At 40.5% G+C, this 27,189-nt stretch overlaps 1 protein-coding gene across 1 annotated transcript in view; it reads right to left on the bottom strand.

Moving 5' to 3' along the window:
• Nucleotides 1-713: 713 nt before the first annotated feature.
• The window catches only part of HS6ST3 (heparan sulfate 6-O-sulfotransferase 3), a gene marked incomplete at both ends in the record, with an annotated part of 291,383 nt that continues 264,907 nt past the window's right edge, over nucleotides 714-27,189 (bottom strand). Inside the window, one exon of the mRNA XM_084294339.1 lies at nucleotides 714-1,419. Within this exon, the coding sequence (XP_084150465.1) occupies nucleotides 714-1,419 (706 nt within the window). The remainder of the gene's footprint in view (nucleotides 1,420-27,189) is intronic.

Below are 27,189 nucleotides of genomic sequence, written 5' to 3'. Positions count from 1 at the left end.
CTCTGGCTTTCCCTTTGCCACACACACTCTGAAAGATGACTGCTACCTGACTGGGTTTGATTCTCTTAACATCTGCAGAAAAATAAGTTAAACCCCCCACTTCACTTGCAAATCATCCCTGACTGAGGGCTTACAGAAAAGAACAAGCACTGTACCAATCCCACATTTCCTAGGTCTTTTTTAATCAGCCCAGCAAATGCTTTCCTTAATCAAAACACAGCGTGTAAAAGTTTGAAGGGCAGTATGTTTACCTCCATTTCATCCACTAGAAAGCTACACATTACAGTTGCAAAGGACAATATTAAATAAACCAGCTCTCACATCACAGAGGAACCAAAACAGATTATTTTTTTTCAATTTTGATTCATGCCTGCACAAGGTTTGGTAGCTCAGATTGTATAGGTTACATCTGTTAATGTCGTGGATATAGCTTTCTCTTCAACCCATTCTCATAGCTTAGGGCTTTGCAGGAAGTCTGTTTGGATAGGAATCTATTCTACTGCTATTTAATAACACTATTAATGCCTAGTTAGAAAAAAAAAAAGTTCTCCTCACTGACAGAAACCAAGAAAAACCGAGACAAGGAAGGGTAGCTGTCAGATGCTGTCTCATTTACCAAAGCGGTTGGCCTTCCTTGGCTGATTTTCAGGTAGCCAAGTTACACAAAGTATGAGCCTCTGATCCTCTTATGGGCTAGTCAAGCTGGAGGAGCATCACCACCTTGCCACTTGGCTATTGTAATCTTCAGTAACGGCAACTTCTGCCACCTCTTCCCTTGGCCACTGATGAGCTCTCTGCTCCCGCAGCAGCCTCCGCTCCTCTCGCCTCTTTAGCCGGTTCATCTGATGCTCCTCTTGCTTGGAGTACTGGAAGCGCTGCAAGAACAGGTCCTTGGCGTATTCGTACAGCTGCATGTCCAAGAAGTTCAGCTCCTCTATCCGCTGCCGCACATCCTCACCGATGTCCACATTGGAGGCCCGCGTAACGTTGAACTGGGTGAAAGGGGAAATGAACTTCAGGTTGAATGTCCTCTCGAAGAGATACTGTGTTTTCCTCTGAAATTCGGTGAGGCCAAAGAAGGCCATGTTTTTCAGATTGTTCTTGGCGCTTTGGAGAAGAATCATATTCCTCTCGCTCTCGTTCATAAAAGTCAAGTTGTAACACCCCACCAGGCTGAGATCTGCCAGCATGCGCACCTGGCGGTTGTTGGCTAAGTTGTAGCTGCAGTCCATGAACTCCTCTAAACTGACTCCAGACCAATCGTCGCCCTCGTAACAGGTAGGCAGCTCATCTGGTGTCGGGCTTCTTCCATCACACATATGAAGGGAAGTTTTCCATGTTGCGCCCCTCTGAACGTGCTTCCATTCACTCAGGTATCGTGACACCGGATCCCTCAGCATCGTGATGTAATAGAAGTTCCTGTAACATATCATTAAACATGGTTTTAAACACAGATTCAGTGGTTTTCCCTTTTTTATTCTCCAGTCAAATGATTACCAGTGACCACCACCACCACCCCCTTCATTTCTTCAACATAAGGTAAGTATTGAAAGCAACTATTTCTGAGATAGTAAAATGTTTAAAGCTTGATAAACCCTGTGAAAAAAATACGAGGTAGATTGGAAGAAAGAGAGAAATGAAAGGAAATAAACAGCTATCAGAGAAAAGTAGTTACTTTGACTTATCAACTGTTCAGTGCTAGTTACTTCGTGTATAAGCCCATTAACCAAAGTGTACTCCCCTCTACTTTAAAATGAGGACAGTACTATCAGGAAAACTGGAAAAAGTGATTTCTATAATCTCGTCACTTTCCTTCTGGACTGTGATGTGTGTGTACAAGATGATAATCCATACAGCACTTGGTCAGAACATACGAGAAGCATGGGCAATACAATGTGGATGCTGCAAGTGCTAAAAATAACACCGTGTGGAAGACTGGCATGAGCCACCTACTTAAGAAGAACACTATTATTAAATGGGTGGGAGTGAAGATAATGAGAGGCCCCAAATCCACTCACGTGACTTAATTTTAGACAAGTGGTTGATTGAAATTAGTTATAATCATGTAGTATAAAAGCATTTGTTGATATAAAGATTATCATTATTCAACCTCACCTGTCAAGAATACAAAAGAGACACTAAGAAATATTGATTTGAAATAGAGCAAATAACTGCAGCACTCACATTGTCAATTTGTCTTTTAGCTCTTGAATTGAATTTGTACATCTATTTATGGCAATCTGAAATGGACTGCAATTGACTATGGTTCAAACAGGATTTTACAGATTGCAATTTTTACAGGGAAATGTTTTATACAATAACAACTAACCTAAATTACAGGGTGATATCATAAGGACAAAACAAAACCAAAATACTTATGATTTCTGTCAGCTAGAATAACTAGCAGAAGATTAATGACTAAAATTAACACACGGAATGGTACAAAAATAAGCTCATGAGTTTGTGTGACTCATCTGACTGCAAACAATACATTAATAAATCATGAGTCCTAAGATTTCTTAAGAAAAATCTGATCTAAATATTCTTCTTTAAGTCTAGTCAAGTATGAAGCAAATAAGCAGGAGGCAAGCTTGCTCAAGACAAGTTACACTGGAAATAAACCAACACTTTGTGAGGGGCATCTTATAACCAGTTAAATGAAAATTCTTAAAACTACTAACAATCTCCAAGACCAATACCCTTCTTTTTCAGGTATCACCCATTTTCTACCACTCAAGATGGTAAATAGTTTTTCCATAAACCTTGGGTTTGTCATTAAGATAGACATGTCCCCACGATTTCCTAAAATGCAGATATATTCCCCAGTTCGGACAAAGCAAAAGGAAACAGAGCTGAACACTTTGTCCTCATTCATTTTGAGTTCTTCACCTAGAGGATATATAATATACTTTTTGGGATAAGATTATGAGGCCAAACTGTGGACTATGGTCTGCTGCAGGATCATTTCTTGAATTACTATCTAATGGAAATGGTTGTTTCAAAAATTATTTCACAGTAGAAAGGTTACAGGTGGAGGGATATAAACTAGGGAGTGCCATAGATATATTTTACTATCACTTGCAATTGGGAGCCATGATTTCTGTTAATGTCAGATGATACCCTAAAGGATGACATTTCCAGAAAAAAAAAGGGACTTGGGTTTTCTGGCTACACATGATCAAATTGTACTTCAGCTGTTTGGACCCACTTCAGTTATTTACACAGCTCACGTCAACAGAGAACTCAAGGACTGTGCAACCATTCCATAGAGAGAGATTACTTAAATACCTCTTCACTACTCCTGCAGAGTAGGAAGCATCAGAAATCCTCCTGTGTGCTCCGAAGTATAGCTTCACTATGAAAAACACTGTCTTTACGTACTTCAAGCATGGCTTTCCTGTCTCAAACTGAATGCCCATCTCACCTTGACTCTGTGATGCATGTATGAGAGCACATTAAGAATTGTTTCCAAACAATAGAACAAAAAGTGGACATTTCACTGGTATTGTGCAGATAAAGCAGCCAAACTCTCAAAACACCCATAAACTCTGAGTATAAGACATTGTTATTGTAACATTCAGCAGGCACTGACAGGACTATTGTAGACAATGATTGAGGATCCAGGCAGCAGACATGAAAAAAATGGACAAAAATGCAGGGACAGTTGCCAACATCTGTACCAATGAAGACGAAGCATTGGCTTAGTCCTTGTATTGGTGCCTCTCACCTCTTTGGATAATTTTAGATGTGAATATGTGGTAACAGATGTATTTAAAAGTTGCTCTCAACAATTATTTATACCTCTAATAACATTTCTGTCTTTCCTCTCCCATCCCTAGCAGTCCCATTCAGGCATGACTCAGAGCAACAGCAATTAACAAAAATATCTCCTTTGCATCAATCATTTCCATTTCATGCCTGGATATGTAAATGCCTTTGATGTGCAATAAACAGGAATACGAAGCAAATGCAGGGAAATGAGAGGAGTGTGTCTTTGTGTGACTTCCGCAGCTTCCCTTGAGCAGACTGGGAAAAAAACTTTCACCTGCCCATTAATGCTTCTCCTCGTAACTACCTGAATTCTGCATCTGACTCTGCTGTCCTGATCAATTTCCTTCTTATTTGCGTATCTTGCAGAGTGCTGCCTCCTTGTGTTAAGACTGAATGGCTTCTTTATCTGGAAGGAAATCTTCAACAGCAGCCCGATGTACATTTCGTTCCCAAGGCACTAACAGTGCAGCTATCCACACCACGTTCACACTTCACAACCTTCCATTTAACCTTCTGCTCATGACTTTCCATCACCTTTTCTATCACCTTTAACAAACCTAAGGTTGGAAGGCCTTAGATTACTTCCACCTAATCCTAGGTTACACTGTTAGAAAGCTACACAGACGAATAGGGGATGCTGCCCAGCACTCACAGCACTGCTTCCACTGTTATTTTTTTCAGTGAAAATGATGTCTTTTCTGTAGAATAATGATATAAATAAAAATACATAGGTTATGCACATTTGTTTCAGTTGGAAAATTATCAAAATTATCTCAGGAAACTGTTGACATTTATGGGTTAAACAGAGCAGCATTTCAGAGCTCCCAGTGCATAATACGCAGTTTTCAATCAGAATTGGAATGGCTGAGGAGTCAGCTCTTAATAAAGACAAGAAGCAGTTCATTAAAAAGTGAAATGACAGGTCGCCTTCCATTTCCCCTTTCTTCCCTATTCAGTAGAAGAGCATCAAGTCAACTGTACATTGAGTGTGCTTGAGCCAGTCTGAATACAGATGTCCACTTGTTCCTGTCTGTGTAAATGTCCTCCTTGCTTCAGGCGTGCTCTTGATTATATGGCTGCATTAAACTCCACAGGTAGCCACTGGGGGAAATACTCAGCAAAGATCTAAGTGTTGGCTTCTGTTTCCTTGGTTTGACAAAGCTAACTCATCACAGACTTCTTGGCTTCATTTCAATGGACTTCCATCATTGATTACTCAAACTGTTGCCACAGACAGCTTCAGTGTTTAAAGACTACCAAGCAGAATATGCTGGCATGTCAGCGAGAAGATATTTTACACAAAACCTTCCAAATTAATTAAAAACCATGCAAATTATATATATATATATATATGTACACGTACATATATAAGCATGGATGTGTGTGTGTCCATGTGCCCACATCTGTGTGTGTAAAAATTCATATGGCAATCCAGCATAAGCTGCTGTGGTCAAGGAATGAAAAATCACAGTAAGTGCAAGTGGCAAAATGGCCACTTCAGGATGGTTGATTTTTTGGATGGGATGCTAAGCACCATGGTGGTCAGACTTCGTAATCCTTGCAATAGCCTAGTCAAGATAGTGCGTGCAGCTCACAGAAGGTGCCTGCAGAGAGAATCCATGAGAGACCACAGCCACAAACTTAGCACCAGGGTAGTTCCTATTAGCTCAAGAAGATCCACATCTGAAATAATACTATTTAAACTGGAATTAGAAACCACCTGGAAATTCAGAAGGCTCTAGTCCCACCGGTATGAAATCCAGTCTCTTCATTAGCATTAGGGGAGAAAAAGAAAAAAACAAAACCCACAACCCAAACCTTTAATTAATAGAACAGATAAACTGAGCTTCTAGTTATAACCCAAGAACACATATTTCTTTCACATTATAAGGTATTTTAGTATAAATACTCTAATCTTACATTAATCCTTCAATAGTATTGCCTGGATTTAGAAATTCATTTCAGAGGAGCATATTAGTAGGGGTGATCCCAAACCAGGGCATTTTGCCTCTTCTATCACCACGGAACAGACATCCCAGCTGAGGCAGATTTACTAAACATGTGAAGAATCACCACGCATTGAGAACAAAAACATCCTGTAGGGCCTCCTGGGGAAGAGGATGAATGACACCTTCCCTGGCACTCTTGCTCTCGTGTGGAGCAGCCAGCACAAGGAGAGCTCACACTGCACTTGTGGAGGCTCAGAGTGGGGGAAAAGCGAGCTGCCCCCTCTTCATTTTAATACTGAGGCAGGGCCTTGTGTGTAAAGAGCGATGAGTTTCATAAAGGAGAAGAGCACGCTCACAGCAGCTGGTGCAGGGATGGAGGAATATCTGAGGTGGAGAAAAAGGCAGTCACTGCAGAATATTTTGTGAGATGCTAACAGCCAGAAGAAAGAAGAACCAAAATGACTGCAAAGCCCAGGTGCATCATAAAGACATCCACATTGTGGTTCTTCCTGGTAGCCGGGAAAATAAAAGCCCTGTTCAAGTTTATGACCCGAGCTGTTATGAGAAGTTAGCAGCTTTAGTCCTGGAAGTGGGTGTGCTCCCATGGCAAGTTCTGAAATGCCTAGCAAAAGCCATCCTGGCAGTATGCTTGTGCTAATGACAGACATGGTGACAAGATGAAGGGTTAGGAAGGATCTGCACTGTGTGAATGAAAGCTGTGTGCTTCCCAGTTTTATCAAGAAGCCCACGTTTTCAGTGGCAATAACAGAGTAAACCATGGATCAGCTACCTCTCCAGGCAAAGTATCCTCCATCAGTCTGGGTAACGGTGCACAGAGGAGGGTAAATGTGTGAAACAAAAATATGGGTAATGCAGTATGTGAATAATTAGGGAATGTGACCATACAACAAGGATGGTGAGGGGAGGCAGAAAGTGAAGTTGGGCTGGTGCTGATACGAACTGGTCAAGTCGTCCTAGCATAATGCAGATGCACCAGCTCATGGCTGGCAGCTTTACTGTGCAGAGTGTCACTGCATCTATGCTGTGCTTAATTTACAGATAATCCGCCCAATGTAACAAAACCAAACTGTTTATTTCTTTTTCTGAACAACCTCACTGCAGAGAAAATGCGATGAAGCAGCTCGCAAACTATATGCATGTCCATATGGCTGCAGGAAGCTCTGTACAGCTAATCCACCAAGCTGGATAAACACTGGCCAGCCTGCAGACTTCTGTGAAGATGATGTAGCAACAGCGCATAGGTTCCTTAGTGTCTGCCAGAGGATGCTAGACCACTCTGATGAGAATGCTTTTCTAAGACATCTGTTACTAGTCTGTGACCTTAATACTGTCAGCTGTCCTCTCAGGTTGTCATGGGTTTCTCTGTATGTGTCCTTTACTGAAAGTGTCATTAAGACAGCAGTCACCATTAAGAAGTCAATACTTATCCATTCTTACCACATACATCACCAATTCAGCATGTAGGAAAAACACTTACTGGGCAAGTTTTTCAGAGAACCTGAGCACCCACCACTTCTACTCTTTTTAACTGGAATGGTGAGCACTGTGCTTACTTCAGATAGTTGCTGTAATGTCCTATAGACACTCAGCTACTCTACAATAAAGGCAAATTTGTTGTTGACTTCAGCAGAGTTAAAACTATGAATTATAGCTTGTGTTTTGAGGTACAAAATTAGCTGTGCCTCATTATTCCTCTGGGATTTTGTCCCATGGTTTTGAATCCAACCAGAAAAAATTTGGCCAGTTTCCTATTTCCAAATTGGCCACAAGCTTGTGCTGTTTAACTGCTCCTTTTGCTATCCCAGTGACATACAGTGCAGCTAAATCTGTAGGACGTGCCTGCTGAGAGGTGGGACAGGACACTACTTCCAGAGTAAGGTACCCAAATACTAAGTGTCTAAACAAACTCTAAAGCCAACAGGGAGCTGCTCAATCCAGTCAGTGGTATCTGGAGAGTGATGCAGCTGGCCAAAATTACTTGCCAACACTGACATGAGCTGTATCACTGTACAGACTCCCTATACAATGCACTATGCACATTGACCACTGTGGGATCTTAGATACCCGCTGATTTGGAGATGCCTAAATGTAGACACCTACACAGAAGTCTCAATCTGTAAGGCGAATCCCACACCTGCAGTAAAGTCTGCCTGCCTGCACAGATGTATTCACAGAGTGGGAACTTCAGGCCAACCTTGAAAACTAACCTGTAACAAAACATTTTGAAGAGAGTGAGAAGTAACTACAGAGTACCTACATGATGTTACTTTTTGTACCTATCATATATACATATATGAATATGTATATATGTTTGTATATACACCAGTTGCGTTATCTCTTTGTAAGCATGTTTTAAGAGCTGGAGCTTTCACCAGATAAACACAAGTTTTAGGTAAGTATTGTATTATTTCACACACATCTCCAAAACAGCAGTTAGAAAAACAGTCTGCCATAGGGAGACAGATAAGATAGGGAGAGGGCTTAGAGTCAGACAACTGGTATCATATTTCTGGTTCTGGAAAGCAAAGGCAATTGCAAAAGAAGTTACTTGGGATGACAGTCTGTTAACAGTCAAGAGAAATTTGGTGTTTGGGCACTGGGAAGCACTTACAAAATGTGACATCTCACATTTCATTGCATGTTATGAGGGGTACCACTTCTTACCAGTTTCAGTTTTTATTACGTTAACCTGTTGCTTTAGCACTCATAAAAGTCATGATTTTTTCTGTTTAGAAATTGCAAACACTTTTTTTTTAAATATCCTCTGAAATACCAAATTATATTCCATAACTGTGCTATCCGAAAAAAAAAAAAAAAAAAAAAATCAGGAGAGCTTTAAAGCCCTTTGATTTTTTAGTTTTTTATTTTTTGCATGGCTGCTGATGTGAAGATTAGTATCCCACAGCTGATTAAAGAATGTCAGATGACAAAGAATGTCTTTAGAGATCACTCACTCTCTGACATCAAACAACTTTTAACAGCAGTGATTTAGGGTAGTCCAGAAGGGTAGAAGAAAGCGAGTGAACCTGTGGCAACACAAATGCTGCATGTACAACATCAGGAATTTTTCCACCTATGGAACCTAATTTTCCTAAAAGTGAAGCTAGGGCAAATCTGATAATGCTGCAAAGCTATGCTAGCAAATGAGAATTTGAAATTAGCTTTGTTTATACGTATATATATATATATATATATATATATATATAAAGACTTTAAAAATCCAGCAATACATCTGTACAATAACCAATGGTAACAAACACATTTATAGAGGTTATTCTTCTTAAACATGTTACATATGAAGACAAGTGGCCTGGGACTATGTGAACTGACAACTTTCTTTTCAAAGACTGTAGGCTTTTGAAGTTAGAAACTGTGATTTTCTACATGCATCTTTGATATGCAACAGATTTTGTAAGCAGTGAATAACTATAGAAGTAGTAATCATGTTGTCTACATATCACATTACCATAAGCCCTTCGATATCATTAGCAAAAATGGATCTTGGGTTCTGCTCTGCACAAAAGAAACTCAGAGTGTTAAGACTTTATTTTCCTTGACATGAGAGAGTATCTATTTGTGAAGATGCAGACTTTAATGAAGTATTTTAAACACATGCCTAAGACACGAGGTGGGTACCAACAGCAGCCTTCCGGTACCTAAGAGGAGGTTACTAAGAAGGTGGAACCAGGTTCTTCACTGACATGCATGAGAGGATAATAAGAGACAAAGGTCAATAATTGAAAAAGAGGAGGATACGTGGAAAATAATTTCCACTAGGAGGATAATTAAGTTTTGGGAAAGCTTTGCTGAAGAAGTTGTGCAACTTCCATCCTTGGAGGTTCTGAAGACCCAGCTGGACAGAGCCCCAGGCAACCTTGTCTACATTGAGTGTTGACCTTTCTCTAAGAAGGGAGTTGGGTTAGAGACCTCCCAAGGTTTCTTCCCACCCCAGTGATTCTGTGGCTCTGTGTGACTGTGCACAGTCTTCTGTCACCAAATGCACAGTCCTGTCAGAAGACACATCAAAACAGAATAAGCCCACTAACAGGATTGTACCTGTCCTGCCTTGTTCCTTCTTACCTACCAAAGACGGAGTACAAGGAATGTGCTTTGCCTTTTACAAGACTGTTTTTGCATATGGTTTTAAGTAGGGGTGTAACACTCTGAATCAGCACAGCCTGAATTATTGAGAAACTTCATGAATATTTATTTCAATGACACTTCGTTCAATAGCATCTCTTGAAATTGGAGAGGACAGTGCAGAAACTACATGTCTTTAAAGAAATGAACTCTCTTCACAAGTATCAAGTCTGGGTCCTGAACAGCTCCTAGACTAATAAAATGATCTAGCTACCCATGATTTTAATCCCAGTATTTTAGAAAATGCACATAGATGGCATATGAATGTGTGAGTTTTCTGAACTAATGCATAACTTTCTTGTGTGCTGCATTTAGGATTAGGCACAAATTTTCAAACACAGAGCATAACGTTAGGCTAAGTTAGTGAAGAAAATCCAGGGTATAAAGAGCTAAGAATGCTCAAGTACATGGAAAAGCATGGGCTGCCATTTTATTTAGCTACAGGAGGATCCCAGGGAAATCAGTCTCTTTCCCTACTAGTACAGATACGACCACTCCGTTATCCCTTTCATAAAACACCTTATCCCATTTTGAAATATTATTTTCACTCCATTGCTCTGGTTGGATTGCTTCTCATGGTTAGGAACATGATTTTTAGTCCCCAACTAAACTTGTTTCTGGCCCAGTTATATCCAGTTTTCTTGAGTTAGCACTGCAAATATACCAAGATAATTTATAGTTGAACATCAGAGGAGGAGAGAAGGTCTTTAAAGCCTTCATTATACAAAGTTGAATGAGTTGTTGTTGTATTTTCTGGTAAGAAAAGCCAGAAGTAAGCCAGCTGCAGTCCCCCGAAACCCTTTAGTCAGACTGTTTCACTCAAAGATGCATCCCAATTTTTCCAACAATTCAACTTTCCTTGAGAGCTTTTGATATGAGGCTCACAAAAGTAAGTTATGCTGGAAACACCTGAAATCAGTTCTGTTTTTTTGCCCACAGAAGCAGTCCTTCCTTGTAATTGACCTTGCAGGACTTCACATTTCACTACACAGCTGGAACTGGGCAAAATTTCACGAGGCTTCACAGCTGCTTTGTATAACAAATACTTCCTTATCTCTACTGGCAATGCATTTATTATCCGACCACCTTCACACTGTGAAGTGGTTTGTTTTCAGTTTTGGGTTTGTGTTTTTTTTTGGGGGGGGGAGGGTGGAGCAGAGGTGGGGCATAACTCTGGAAACTCATTCTCCCTGTGTTACTGGCTAATATATAGAAATCCTTTCATTCCTCCTTCCTTTTCAGCTGGTAAGCACTCAGTTTATTGAGGAAATCCATTTCAGCAGGACTGCAGTGTGTGATCTTGTACTTTGCGCTACCAAACTTTATTCTACCTCTTACTGAAATCCTCAAGGTCATTAAGCAAATTCCATTAACATACTTAAGCTTTTTGTGCCAACACCATTAATGAAAACATGAAATAGGATCAGAGCTAAGACCAGCCCTGAGGAAATTCATTAATAACTTTAATTTAGAAAAAAAAAAAATAACCAGAAAGTTCCTATTTCAGCATATCTTGTTTTGTTACCTTCCATCTACCAGCTTCTTCTCCATCAGAAAACTCTTATACTCAGCCCCATGTTTTCTGCCTTGTGTAACAACTACACAGATGCTGCTCTATCAAATACTTTACCCAGGGTAAATTTGCCATCTCCTACCAGAGTAAGAGGCTAGGTATTTATGTGTCTCAGCCCAAAGGCTGAGAATGGTGGCTCCAGCTTTGCTGCACGTAAGAACACAAAGAAAGGTTAAGATGGGGAAATGACAATTTGTTTGGGAGTGAAGCAGACTGGAATAGAAATGCACAGCTTAGGCGATTTGACAGAAAAACAAATCTGCCACTTTCCATCAAACAGCCTTGATACAAATTGTAAATCATTTCTTGATGAAACACAAATCTAATGACGTTCCCTCTAGAGATTTTTGTTCCTCGCCTAAATTGTATCGAGCTCAATTGTACCAAGTGTTCTTTAAATTGCCGAAAAGAGTGAAGTAGAAAGAGCTTCGCTGAAATAAATATAAACATAAAATGCAACACTGAAATCAAATAATAAGGATCTGGTTATTCTATCAAGCACGTGCATAATAAAAATCCTGTACCTTGTAAGAAACAGCATGTGAGCACATGCCATTCAAATGCAATAAATACAAATAGCGTCCATAAGGTTCTTTGGAGATACTGTATGCAAGACCACACATACCTTTGTGCCAGAGAGAACAATAAATCCTCTGTGGCCAGGAATGGGAAGGGAGGAATCCATTCCTCATGCCGCCCTCATTCTATCTCACCCCCGTTGTGCACAGATCATTGCTGGGTCTCATAAGGACCATGAAAATCTGGGGCACGTGTGACACCTTTACTCAAGAACATGATTTCTCCTATCTCTGCCTTCACTATGCCACCACGCAGAAAGAAAAGAGAAATAAGGATGTATTTGCACTGCTTTCCTCCCTGCCTCCTCCTAGAGCTGTCTCTAGCCCCAGCATGGGGAAAAAGCACTGATCCTGCCTGTCTCAGAGAGATGTTACAAGCACAGGAGAGACAAGCAATGGGGATGACCCACAGGCCTCAAATGGCAGCAGAAAACAAGGACTGGGAAGAGAAATGAGAGGTGATGACAGGCAAGGGACAAGAGAAGAGCAAACCTGGAGACAGTCCAGCAAGAGGGACCCACAGGTAGAGCTCGTTCTGTCAACTTGGCTTCCAAGGGTTACAGAAACTATACTGGGAGGGGACCCAGTGTGATACCTATAATCATTGGTAATGGTTTAGCACAGCAAAATATCCCTTATGTACACAGAACAAGACACAAAACCTTCCTCATGGCCAGGTCCCAGCCCCTCAGCAGCTGCCAGCAAGGCTGGAGAACGTCCCTGTTTTGGGAGCAGTCTGCCCAGCACAGGGCACTGCCTGTGCTAATGGTGATGGGGCTCTGGCCACCCTCAGCTCCAGCTCTGAAGCAAAGAGCTGGGGACACAGAATTCCTGCCCATTTGGTGACTTAACATAAGGTCTTCTGTAATGGTTGTAAAGAAAAAAAACACAACACATACACCTTGTTACAGAATTATGAGAGGTCTGTTATCACACGAGGCCTATCTGCCTGCAAGGATACATCTGATTAGTAAAATTCAATCTCACAAAGCCCCTAAAAACAGGGGTATTTCCAAAGTACCAATAGCCTTGTCTGCCTTCCAGAATACATGGGTACAAATGGACAACAAAACTGGGGAAACAGACAAACAATAAAACGTAGCCAGACCCTTACATCTTCCAAGACTTCTATTTGTTCAGCCAGATTCTGTTGAGCCTGTAGCAGAGCAAAAGTATTTATGTTAAAATTAACTACGATGTTTATTTTCATCCCCTTCCTCATTTTTTATAAGCCGTTGCTGTTCCAGTTTACTCTTTGGCTGGGTGAGACAAGCAGCACAGACATCACCCATGTTCATTTATAGCTGGCTTCATCAGAAACCAAGTTTGTGCCACAAGTGGCATGCATCCAGGCTCCCTCTCTAATTTCCAACTAATAGTTTGGTTGCAGACGCTCTCATCCAAATCTGGGATGCTCAAGTGAAGGTTCTGTGGGATTTTTCACTGCAACACATTTTGAATCAGTACAGTAATTCTGCTCAATTAATAAAGTAATTAACAATAAAAAGGCCCAGTAATTGAAATCCCTTTGAAAGTACATCAATTTATTCTCTCTAAGCTTTGCCTCAAGTCTTTATTAATTCTGACATCAAGCATAATGACCTTAAATTATAAATGATCATCACAAAATCCAGACATCATAACCATTTTCTTTGCCCTACATGATGAGTTTTTAAAACATCTAGGTTTTGCTATCACAAATGATGTAAACAAAATGACCTATATGTGTTTACCTATCATGCAGGCAAAAAGACAATATGGATATTAAAAAATTTCAGGTGATTCTACTAACGAAAACATCATTAGAGTAGTCTTTCCTAGTAATTCAATGAAACAATTCACAAAAACTAAGGAAATCATGCAGATGTAAGATGAAATGTTAACTTTGCTTCTCCTGACATTCCTCCTCTTATGATCTAATGGTATGGTTTTGGGGTTTTGTTTTTCTTTTTTTTTTTTTCTTGTAAGACTTTAAGTAAGCAGACAATGAGGTATTCAAATTTGATAATTATAAGACAGAGTACCGACTTCCCATTTTACATTGTACTTTGTGTTTAAACTAAAATACTTGATAACATCTAATTAAACCCAGAAATGCTTCCTGTGAACAACACTACTCAAAGCTGTAAGCAAAATTGCTTCTTCCCCTTCCATTGACCTCCTGACTTTTCTTTCTGCATCAGTTTAGACTGCTATATATGAAAAATTTCCACAAGGGGGCCCTCTTATCTTCCCCAAATCTCAGCAAACACTACCTGCTGTCAGAAAGTGTATGTTATAAACCTTTTGTCTACAGATACCATGGTATCTTAGAAAAAGTTTTTGCCAACTAAAATTTAGTTAGTTGTAGAATTTAATGCAACAAAAAATGTAATTTGAAAGTGATTTTTTTTTTTAATGTACAATTCCACTATAAACCTGTCAGATACTTTGCATAAAGCAGATACTTTGATAAAGTTTTTCCAATACTTAGCTGCAATGACCAGCCAAAATGGGACCTCATACACCCTCCACACACACTCACACATGTGCACACACATACACACACACACGCACAGAGTCAGCTCAAATTGCCATGGGGAGGCAGCCTCCAAGATGCCCGCTGGCTGTACTTTATTGCAATTTGCAGGGTAAGCACTATTCATGATTCCAGCTCTGTGTGAATGCATCCCCTAGGCACAACAGTTAAGGTACAAATGGCATTAAAAATATTTACACGGTCCTCTCAACTCCCAACAGATATGGAAAACAAATCTTGCTTGGGATAACTTGTTATTTGCCTTAATATTCTCAATGCTTTGCGGAGACAGTTCTGTATAGCCTCATCTTCCTAACTCAATTGTGGCTCCATGAGGTTATTATTATTTACCATCCATACCCGACAGAAATTGGACCATCTCTTTCTTCTGACCTCAAATCTTAATAAACGAAGCTTCTGAAGCCCATGCCAGGCTGAGCATTGTACTATATCAGTTGTGGTTGTTCTGTGCTGAGAAAGGAAAGAAAAAAAAAAGGACTAAGATGAAATAAAGAAGCCTAGGCGTGTAACCTCCAATTTTTATAAGGGATACTTTACCTTTCAGGGAAACCAGCAAGCAGGCAATTATGTGAATTCAGCCTTGCTGATACAGCACTAAGCCACCAATCTGCTAACTCGTTGGAGTAAATCTCTGCACATTGATCTGCAAACTTTAAGCAAAGTTTTCATGATCATTCAGCAATACTGCCATATGATATGGTCACATTTAACAAATGTTGGCGACAGAACTCAGTCTGCTGCAACGCTTTATGCACCCAGGTAAAATTAAACACCCAAGGTGCTGATGGGACGCCATACGAATAACTGTCTGCAGCAAGCCATCAGGGATATCTTTAGCTCAGCAGCCCTCCTCTGGAATGGGCAAATCCTAATCAATGGAGCACATCTGTACAGTGGAGGGAAAGCACTTCCAAATCCCTTCAGGCCTTGAACTGACTACTTGAAGCATGACATTTGATTAGCCTTATTATCTCAACTCATTTATATATAAATGTTGTTTGGGGCCATGAAGCAATCCAGCCCTTACTAAAACCCAGCCACAGTCTCTGAGCTGATGTTCCCGCTCTTCTTCTCTTCTGTTTGTAAAAACAAGGAGGAATTTCTTCTTTCTTGAACTGTGGGTTATAATCTTTGCAATTTTATTGTTGTAAAATAACATCCTCCTCTCACATTAGTGCAGCAGACTGTTGCTGTACCTCCTCACATATGCAAATGGATCAGCCTTCCTAGTCTTTCCCTACAGAGATATTTGACATTGAGACTCAACGTGATCTAGCATCTTTCTGAACTAGAGGCCAGGGGAATACTGTGCAGGACTTTATTTTCAAATGTAGCTTTCACTGAAATTAATGAACATCTGTGCAGATGCGGAACATGAATTCAGGCTGCAGGAAAAAAAAAATAAAAATGAAATGAAGCCTAAGAGCTACAAATACCTAATGGTAAGGTTCTTTGTCTTTGCAAGTTTAGGATTTCTTCCCTTCCCTTTGAAGAGTCAGAGAACTTTTCAGGTCACAAACCTATCTTGCTCTGACGAAAACAGGATGATAACAGAATTATGAAAGATAATTACACATTAACAAGGAGCAGAGTTGCTGACATGGATCCTAAGTAACACAAACATTTGAATAAGAAACATTCATTAGGTTTCCTTTATAGACTCCATAAACTGCTTTCTTCTTTATATCAAAATATTACTGTCAATATAATCCAGCAGTGATGCAAACAGGAAACCAAAATTCAGGTTAATAATAATATCATGACTATTACCCTGCAGTTTTAATGATTTCAATATCTGTATATTTAAATTAATGGATTGTATTACACAGAAAGGGTCAATCTTACTGAATACATACACTGAATATTAAATGATTTTACACAAATTAGTATCTGTGCATATCAAAAAGAAATTTCATTGCACTGAAGACATCCTACCTGCCCTATCTGTCCTGTGAAAATAGCAAAAAAAAAAAAAAAAAAAAAAAAGAAAGAAAAAAAAAAGAAAAAGAAAATCAAAAAACAGATTTGTTTGCCTCTTTTTCTTTTTTCTTTGTTTGCTTGTTTTGCAGATGTTCCTTTCCAATGGGGCTTTTCTTATAGCAAATTTTTTGTTAATAATTATATGATTTTTCATATATGGCAAAACTATACATCACAGTGTTCCTACTGAACGCTGTTTAGCATCTGCATCTCTTTTCTCCATCTCGAGACAGCAGCTGCTATATGTTCAAGCTCTACTATGGCTCTACCTAGCTGAAAAGGATGTTTACATGCACATAGACCTTTATTCATGACACTTTAATATGCTGCATGGCCTTAATAAATTTGCCAGCATTAAGCATACTCATGCAAACCATGGCTCTAAAAATAACTCACTTCAGACATTCCGACATTTTTCCATGTTGTTTCCAGTAACAGCACTTTCACTGCTAGGAACAATGATTAACACAGGCAGGGCTTTCTCATCAAGAAATCATCCTTGGATGAGCAGCAGGAACCCTCAAAGGTGTAGCAGGGGATGAGCTGAAGGGCCACATTAGTATTCCCTGAGCATTAATGGAAAAAGCCTGACACTACAGCCAGGCAACTCCAGTGACCGAGGTAAGCAGGCATGGCAGTGCTCCTTCTTCATCTGAACATCCAACAGCAGTCCCAAAGGTGAGGAGGGCTGGGGGCAATGGCCACCAGAAATATTTCCCCCAAAAGCCCTGAGACATTTCGCTCAGAGGCCAGAAATCCACCTCCCCCTGTCCAGCAAGAGACCACAGCCTGTGGACTAGCAGACTGCCAATCTACAGACTAATGGTAGCCTGCAGCCTACCTTGTGGGGAGAGCAGATGCTAGTGGGAAGGGAAGGCACAGGTTTCATAAAGACAATCACAGCTTTGATTGCTTTTCCTTTTTGCCCCTTTATTCGCAAAAGAATGAGAAGAAATGTTTATGACAGATGCTGTGCAAACAGTAACTGAGCAGGCAATGAGAGGAGAGGGGAAGAGTACACAGGCTGAGTTTTCTCGAAAGATTGTTTCACTCTTCAAAGTAATGCTCTTACCTCATCCCCAAACATGCCTGCATTTATTGTAAAACTGCGAGCAAACTGAACAAACCACCGATCTACAAACATATGTAACACAGAGAGCTGGCATCAGAGAAAACCAGAGTGGGGTGGTGTCACTGAGCAGGGACGGTGCAGCTGGCTCCCAAAGCCAGGCTGATGGCATGCACACAGGAGACACATCCACCCCAGCACAAAAACTGCACCACAGTGACTTCTAAACAGCGTGGAGGTAATGAATGCTGATTGGAAAAGCCCCCGTCTCCAGGCAAATGGCTTTCTTAGGAACCATAAAAAAAAATACAACACTATACTGAAATATACTTGCAGAATTTCCAAGGAAAGTTAGAAAAGAAAAGAAGAGAGCACTCAAAAGTGTGGAAAAACATTAAAATCCAGTCAGAATCTGAAACCTTGAGCAAAAGACATTACTCCATAGCAGCTATGACTGCTGCTCACTATGCTAAGCCTACTCAGTCTGGCCTTATAGCTACGCATTAGAGATGTACAACACTGGAGCGAGAAGTGTGTTGGTTTAGGCACATGGCTACTTCCCCACCTGCCAGTTTCACAGAGTTGCCTTCATTTGTGCCTCTCCCTCTACAAGCTCTTGGATGGGATGCTTTGCTCCACTTGGGATTTTCAAATTTCGGCTCGCTGAAACTGGGCTGAAATGGAGCCACCCCATTTTTGCATCCCAGACATACAGACTTACTCTCCAATGGCTCAGTTCAGTTCATTGTGCATCAGGTGTATTACTGTAATTTCAGGTTTTCTTAACAAATTTGAGAGCCAGAAATGATTTTGGAAAACAAACAAACAAACAAACAAACAAACAAATAGCCACAAAACAATAACAACAACAAAAACTCAGTGTAACTTCAAACCCTAGATGTCCTATAACAGTTACATTACTGAAACTTTGCAATTGGACTTCATTCTGTTAAACGTAGCCTAAATGTGGCTTTGGCTTTCTAAAAAGGCCTAAGAAGAATTGTGTCATGTAAAAAAAAAAAAATTAAAAAAATGGAAAATGTCATATTAAAAAGGACTGTGAGGAGCTACTTGACTAGTTCATGGAAGACAAACTCACCAAAAGCTATTAAATAGACATCTTCACTAAGCAATAAATTCTCAAGCCTTGAACTTTCAGACTAGGGAGTATATTTATGTGCTTGCCATGTTGGAGACAACATATTAGGCTAGAGGGACCTTGGTCTGATTCAGCTTGGCCATCCCTGTGCAAGATATTCTTCTATCAAGCCACCCACATAACAATACCTTTTTTTATTAACAGTGATGAGAGAAATATCTCACATGCTGATGAGTTAATTCAAAGAAAAGCAAAACAAAAATAAATAAATAAATAAATAAATAAATAAATAAATAAATAAGACAAAGGATCTCTACAGTTTTACTCATAAGTATAAAGAAGACTTTGGATGTCACTCTTGCCATAGAAAATGTTCTCTCACCTACAATAAGAAAGTTGTTTTCTTAAAACTAGATCTTGAAACGCAGGCGTCACAAATTGCAGTTCTCTACCACTTGTAAAAATGAACACTTTCCATTCATTTACAAAAAGACTATCAGAAAATATATTATTACCACTGTTTGGTAGGAGGCAACATCAAACAGCATGTCAGCTCGGAGAGAAATGAACCACAGAAACAGACTGGATGCAGGAACTGAGCGTGGATGTCCAGCACACAGGAGAGGAGCATCCCATTCAGGCCACAATGCAGAAAGGGTAGCTGAGATCTCCAGGTAGGCTGAAAAACGGCTCACCCCTTCCACCACATTTAATACCAGGTCTGTGTGTGGATAGGTGGCCTGGCAATGCAAACACAACCCATAGCAAATGTGGGCATATGACTGCACTTCTGTCAGATTGGCCAGAGTACATGATACGGTGCCTCTACTGTTTTTATGCTTTTACGTGTGCCAGAAGTGAGAGGAGAGATGATATCAGGTGGGGCACAAGGGCTATGCAGAGCAAAAGCACTTACTCCAGCATAAAGTCTTATGGCACAAAAATAATCTAACAACTTCTCCTGAACATCCTGAATTGGCAAGGTGATTTAATGCTGGAGCAGTACTTTGCATCAGTTGCTTACACCACTTTTGAGCAAGTACAAAGAGATCTAAATCCAGTTCAATCTTATTGTCAAACTACAGCCTTGAACTCTAACCTGCTACCACTGTGCAAGATTTATGAATATCCACCCACACCAGGACAATCTGCTCAGCCTCACTGCCCTGCACACTTCTGTATGCCTGTCCTACCTCCAGCTATGCAATTCTTTCCATGTAGCATACATTTCCTTGTTCTAGTGCACTACAACTAAGTAAATGACATAACTGAAATATTAAATTTCGTAAATGTTGAATATCACACATAAAATTTAAAGGAGTGCAACATATCTAATAACAATACTGTGGTACTTCTGTGAGAAAATAAATGCATAAAAGCCTCTATTACAAGCCGAAATATTGTCCTCAGAGTTAGAAAATGACAGAAATAACATTATTTGTGTAGCTTTATTTTGCCATTACAATAGCATATTTAGTTGCGATAAAAATTATTATTTTTCCACAGGACCCCTGCTTTGTTCAGGGCACGGAACAGGCAGTGCTCAGCAAGTGAGATGGCTGTTCAATATTTCTTTTTATCATCATCTTAATGCACGTAGTTCAATGTTTTATTTACGGCGTGTCACATAGCCTCTGCTCAGACTACAGAATTTCACATTTCCTTATGACCATTACTATCATTACCATCCTTGCAATATATTGTACATGGTGCGGGTGGCTTTTTGTCATTGTTGTTGGTTTGTCGTGTTTTGTGGTGGTTTTCTTTTGGTCTTTATTTATTATTTTTTTTGCATACTGGTTCCTACAACTTCTATTAAAATCCTGTAATAACAACAAAAGGCCTAAGGATAAATTTTTGTCAAATTGGGAAAAGCAATGCGAGAGGAAGAAGTGCTGTGTGATGCTCTTCCTCCTTCAGTGAGGGTTCTAATGTAGATGTTTCATGGAGGTAGCCAGGCCATCATTTATTATCATTATTTATATCTTCTCCCTGGTCTTTTGGAGCAGAATTCACTGCCTATGGAGTAGTCATACTCTCATACTTTCGCCTATTGAATCTTGATGCCTTTGGGGACCAAAATGAAACAGCATGGGCCAACAGCAGGGCCAAAATGAAACACCGAGGCCTGTGGACATATTTCTTCCTCAAAGAGGCAGGAGCCACAGAGCTACAACAGTCTTGTGGGCAACAGGAGAGACAAGCTTGAACCCCTCAGGCAGAAGAAAATAAAGAAACAGCTCTCCTTTCCTACACACCACCAGCAGCTGTTGCAGAAGCAGCTGTGCCTACTGTTTTGTGTGGCACACACTTATACCTGCAGGTATTGTGTGCTGCACACCTCCCGAAGCAAGGCATACTGTGGCTTGGTACTCACTCTTTAGGACCTGAGGCCTCAGACTGCTAATTCCTCATTAATACTGATGCTGCTGGAAATCAGGCCATCAGGAAGATAAAATGGTTACCGGTACAAAACCACCATTGCTACTAAATGATCTGTTGTCTCTCTCATGTTTTGTTTGGAAGTGGCTGTCTCATTTTTCATTGCATCTTCCACACAGTACGAATCTAAATAAGGCACTGATTGATGTTAATAAGACAGTAATGTGTTTTCAGACTCATCACTTAAGTGGCAGTCACTAGGAATAACTAAGACATGGGTAATGGACAATTAAAAGAAAGTTCTTCATATGGCACGGCTTATTTTTGTCCATGTATTTCTCATCAAAAAATATATTCTTCACTGCAAGGACTGTCTCCAAATAGCTGATAGAGACAAACAAACAAACAAACACATACCTAATGCAAAAGTGTTTAATACATACAGAAAACTGTTTTTTTTTCTAACCAGAAGACACAAGCCACTACATTATCAGTCCAGCAACAAGTAACATTAAGATCCTTTAAAAAGAAGTATATCTAGGCTAGACAGAAAAGTTGATCTTAAAATCAGTCTACCACTTTATACTTACAATGATGAGAACAACTTTGCAAGCAGAGTTGCCTGAAGACAAAAATAACAGTTTGAGGAGATAATCTGAGGGACCAGTTGGGTATCTGTCACTATTGCCAACTTATGCAAAGTTAAAGATGGGCCTCTCTACTTTGCCGAATAAAGACTTCAAGGCTTTAAGTGCCTTGCTGAACCAAGACTTCAATTATTTCTGTAAATTTAAAAAAGTTATCATCTAATTCATTATGCAGAGCGTTGTGAGCACAGTAAATTAGCTGGATAATAGGTGGACTGTACATGCTCTGAATTAAAGTAATTACAGTTTTATTTTCTCTGACAGGGATTTATTCAGTTAAAGTACAAATAAGTGATGTAAATATGGCAAAGCAAATAATTATTGCAATATTGCTTCAGTTCTGGAGGTGTTTTGCATTCATTTGTGTTTGAAACCTGACTGCTTCCGACCACAAGACTCTGTGAGAAGGAGACACCGCATCTGACAGGGACAGAGAATCGAAGGATTCGGGAGCCCAATTCCTGTCTGAATGCTTGTAAGGGTTGAAAGGCCAGGTAAATCTGCTGGGGTTTCATGTCCCTGACTCAACAAATAGCAACACTGTGCTAGAGTAAAACAGGAGAGGAAGAACCAGCGTGCTCAAAAGAGAGACTCTCAAGTTTAACTTTTCAGATAAAATGGATGTTTTCTATCTTTAAAATATGGAAATATAACCAAAATACAATCATATGACACTCCGTGGGATAAAATATAAATGATTATAAACAAATTATATCTGATGTTTGATTTCCCCTTTTTCAATGACTAGTAATTTTTTTTTCCAGACAATCAAAGCTTTAGATACCCTTTGGAGCTAGTAAATCCATAAAATCTTTGCTTTCTTATATTTCCTTTGATGTAGGACACTTCCAAACACTTAAATGTCTCTTTTTTTCTTAAACCCTCCGTAAACCAAAACACTGATTTTTTTTTGAGATCCCTTCTTACTAACCATTGTCCTGCTCTATAGACTCCACAACAACCCCATGCAATACTACAGGATTGGGGCAGAGTGGTTCGAAAGCTTTGCAGAGGAAAAGGATCTGGGGGTGTTGGTCAATGTTCACCTGAACATGAGGGGGCAGTGTGCCCAGGTGGCCAAGAAGGCCAACAGCATCCTGGCTTGTGTTACCAGGGAGGTGATCATCCCCCTGTACTTTGCTCTGGTGAGGCTGCACCTCCAGTACTGTACTCAGCTTTAGGCCCCTCGGTACAAGAAGAACACTGAGGCCCTGGAGCATGTCCAGAGAAGGGCTACGAAGCTGGTGAAGGGCCTGGAGCACAAGTCCTGTGAGGAGAGGCTGAGGGCACTGGGGGTGTTTGGTCTGGGGAAGAGGAGGCTCAGGGGAGACCTCATTGCTCTCTGCAGCTGCCTGAAAGGAAGTGTGAGGAGCTGGGGGTCAGCCTCTTCTCACAGGTAACTAGTGATAGGACTGGAGGAAATGGCCTCAAGTTGCACCAGGGAAGGTTCAGGTTGGAAATTGGGAGACATTTCTTCTCAGAAAGAGCGGTCAGGCATTGGAACAAGTTGCCCAGAGAGGTGGTGGAGTCACCATACAAGTTGCAAGGGGAGTAGTTATAATCAATAATCAATTTTGCTTGAAAACCCCTGCCACCACCACCATCACCACATTCTTGATATCAGTTGAGGTTAGATTAAATCCAACTCAATGACTGGCAGGTCATCACACTGAGTACTCAACTACTTGCACTTGGTAGGCAATCCTTTCTTATTAGCTATTGGTGAGCAACACAGCAATCAGTAATAGTCTTTAATAACCAGATAGCAAAGTCATTTTCCCCAGGTGACTTGCCTTACATGATTGGAAAAACACTATCATTGCATCACTTCTTTTATAAGATGGTATTAAAAAAATTGAATGTTGCTTGTCTTGTTTCACTGTTGTGCTGAGTTCTCCAGCTTTGTAAGTGTAGCTGCTCAGTGATCCATTGAGTTATTGGTTTATTGCCATATCATTTAAAATAAATGATGGTCCAATCCATTTATTTATTTATTTATTTATTTATTTATTTATTGTGCGTGTGTCTAGCTTTTGCCAAGACCTGTTCATTGCTGTCACATGGCAAATGAAATTACGATGCAGTTTGGAATATGCATGGTAGGTGTGGGGCTACTTAGTCCCTTCTGTTTCTGATAAGCAACAACAAACTCTGAGGGTTTTCACTACGGAATGCAGTGACTGGTTGCCTGAGCTTAGAGCTTGACAAGCGATAACAACTTTGCTCATCAGTTGTCAACTCACACACCGAGGTTTTAGAAACAGGAGGTGAAAATTAGGCTTTTAAACCTGTATCTGGATTCCAGTCCAAGAAGGCTGACTTCTGGAATTGTTCAGCATGAACTTCCAGTGATTCCAATCACATAGGCCTGGTAATTAAACGATGGGGAAAACAAACAAGCAGAAATTAATGCCGAGTTTGGAAATGCTGCAAGGAGAAATTTATAATGGATGCTACTTTGATCGATGCTGTTGGATGCAATGTTATCTAGTGTAATATACTACAATTAAATACTTCTAGTGAAAAGACACCAAGCGCACTAATTAATTGTGAAGATGATAATAACTTAGAAGGTGCCAAGAAACTATATGACCTGAAAACAATGTAAAGATGCCTTGAGAATTTAACAAAAAGAATCATCTTAGAAAAAAAAAATGAGAACACGTGAAGGAAAACATACTCTGAAACATGTATTTTATGGGATGGAAAGATGTCAGGAATTGGAATTAGAGAATAATATGGGGAGTGCTTTTAACAAATACACTTCGGAAATAAAAGGAAATATTCACAGTTGGAAGTATCCCACTGTATGGTGTAGCTCTACTGACTTACAGCATATCATCCCGAATATCTTGGGGTAAGAAAAAATACTCTCAGTCTGGAGGAAATGGCAGCAAACTGATGACAAGACAGGAGCAAATCTATGTAGCTGGGCTGTATTAACTCCTGCTTCTTGAGCCCTGAAGACTGTGACAATCAGCTAGAGCAGTTTTCTCAGGGCCATTTCCATTTGGCTTTTGAATACCTCCAGAAACTGAGACTCCAAACCCTCATGGGCAATCTGTTCCACTGTTTGGTCACCTTCGCAGTAAAATTTATTTTTTTTTCCTTACGTTTAATTGGTATTTCCTGTATTTCAGTTTGTGCACACAGCCTCTTTTCCTAATGCTGGGCTCCACTGAGCAGAGCCTGGCTCTGTCCTCTTTACCCTCCCCTCAGCAGGTATTTATACGTATCCATAAGGTCCCCCCTGAGCCTTCTCTGCTCCAGGCCAAACAGTCCTATCCTACTTAGCTTCTCCTCACATGTCCACTGCTTCTGCCTTTTCATCATCTTCATGGCCCTTCACAGGACTTGCTCCGATATGCCTACATCTTATACTGGCAAGCCCTGAACCAGACACAGCATTCCAGGTGTGCTGTCACCAGATGTGGTCCCACCAGTGCTGAGAAGAGGTGAAGAGCCACATCCCTTAATGCCAGCAGCTGTAGGATGGGGACCTTATGTAATTTAAAGAAATTGATTAGGGAAAAGAAAATGGCTAAACAGTAAGGAAAGAAACAGCAATAATAATAAAAAAATGTAAATTAAACAGAAGAACAGATACCTGGATGGTGAAGGCACTGTTTTATTTGAGGAATTATGACAACTGCACTAAGTTAAGTCTCTTGGAGTTGTACTAAGCATAGCCAGACTTAGAGCACAGGGAACAAACAAGCACAGGCAGAGAGAAAAACAATGTTAGAAAATGCAATATGTCTCTTCCATTTTTAACTTCTAGGAACATGTGTTGCTTCTTTTCTGAATGCTAACAGATGTCAGCGTCCTGCAGACTGGCTCCTCAGTGGAGGAGAAATCAGAGTGGATATACTCTAAAGGCAAGTCGAGTAATTTACATTTAGAAACTCATCCTGCAGCAGAGATTGTCATAAATAACATGCAGGCGATCCCTTCTTTCAAGACACTCAGCCGAACCCCAATGCCCTGCTCCTAGGGAGCAACTTCAATCAAAGATATTGGCAGATAGCAAACTCTCTGGCCTCTCACATAGCGATGCCCTCATCAGAAAGGTGTATTAAAATGTCAGCAGGAAAGAGATGCCAATCTCTGTGTTTCCTAGTGCACAATGACATTTTGAAAGCAGTGCCACCTGGTGACACCTGCCAAACAACAGTGCTGCTCAACAGAGCATACACTGCCTCGGAAATATCTTAAGGGAGTAGAAGGAGTGGAACGGAACATGAAAAAGTGGATTTATTTCTGTATTTCCTTTTATTATTCCTCGTCAGATTTCCACATGCAAAAATCAGTCTTATTTTTATCTGAAAAGTGGTGAAAAAAGGCGATGGGTTTAATCGCTGGCATCAGCTCCTGCCTGCTGGTACCATAATTTATCTCAGCGGCGTGCAGCCCTCCCCTACCATAAGCTGCACGCTACCACCAGTTATGAGTTCTCCTGCAAACAGTGAGCCTGACCCATAGCCAACTGTATCCACGCTTAGTTCAAAGCGGGCTGTGGAGCGCAGTTAAGCTGGTGCAGGAGTGATCAGACAGACTTTAAATGCTGCAAACACCCAAATACAGTCTGGAGCAGCTTCTCTTTCTCACACAGCTGACAAAAAGGGTTTGTGATGCTGGCAAATGCAAGTTAGCCTTCTGCATCAGGAATGGACCTCAGACAAACCTGAACATTGGGGCTTGTTTAGAGGAGGTGGGTCAGCTCTCTTCTGGCTTGGATGTTACTCTGTCAGAGGAAATCCCATCCTCATTCAGTGGTATTCATCGCTCTCTCTAAAAATATCTTTCTTCATTTTTCCAGATTCAGTTCCACATCGAGTTGTAAACTGCAAGAATAAAGGAGCCAAGAACTTGCTGGCTGAGAGGCAAGCCAAAGCAGTACCTTTCCCATAAGCATCTCAAATATGGCAGGGTTGTTACACAAACCAGAAAGCTATTGCTTTAAACTGTCATATCCTTCGCCTGCAGTAAAAGTAGTCTTTTATCTGTCCTCTGGACCCGTTTTTACCTGCCTATTCCCAAGCACCAACACTCAGCTAGCAGAGAGAAATCTGCTGCTGCTGAAGGTCTGTGCAACTGAAATTCCCGTTAGGTCTTACGTATGCCATCCTTTCCGTCCACCGAATGATTGACATTAATTACTTCAGTCACAGCATGGACGCTAGCTCTGGTGAAAGGGAAAGGGATTAAAGCAGGAGCAAATGGAGGGAATGTTCTGTAGGAGGAAGCAACACCTACAGACTCAACAGCAGTTGCTAGTGGTGCACTGTACGCTGCTAAAATCGATCCCCATGCTTGACCTATCTGGGTATCTGTATGCATCCAGCCATCACAGTGCTTAAAGCCCAAGGAACGGATGTGTCATCACATCCAAGTAGGGATATTTTATCGTCCTTGCCTTTAGAGAGGGAGATTAAGCAATC

Source organism: Netta rufina (genome assembly GCF_964035555.1).
Source record: "Netta rufina genome assembly, chromosome: 1".
Taxonomy (NCBI): Eukaryota; Metazoa; Chordata; class Aves; order Anseriformes; family Anatidae; genus Netta; species Netta rufina.
The sequence above is the reverse complement of the archived record's forward strand: the minus strand, read 5'-3'. Positions and strand labels throughout refer to the sequence as shown.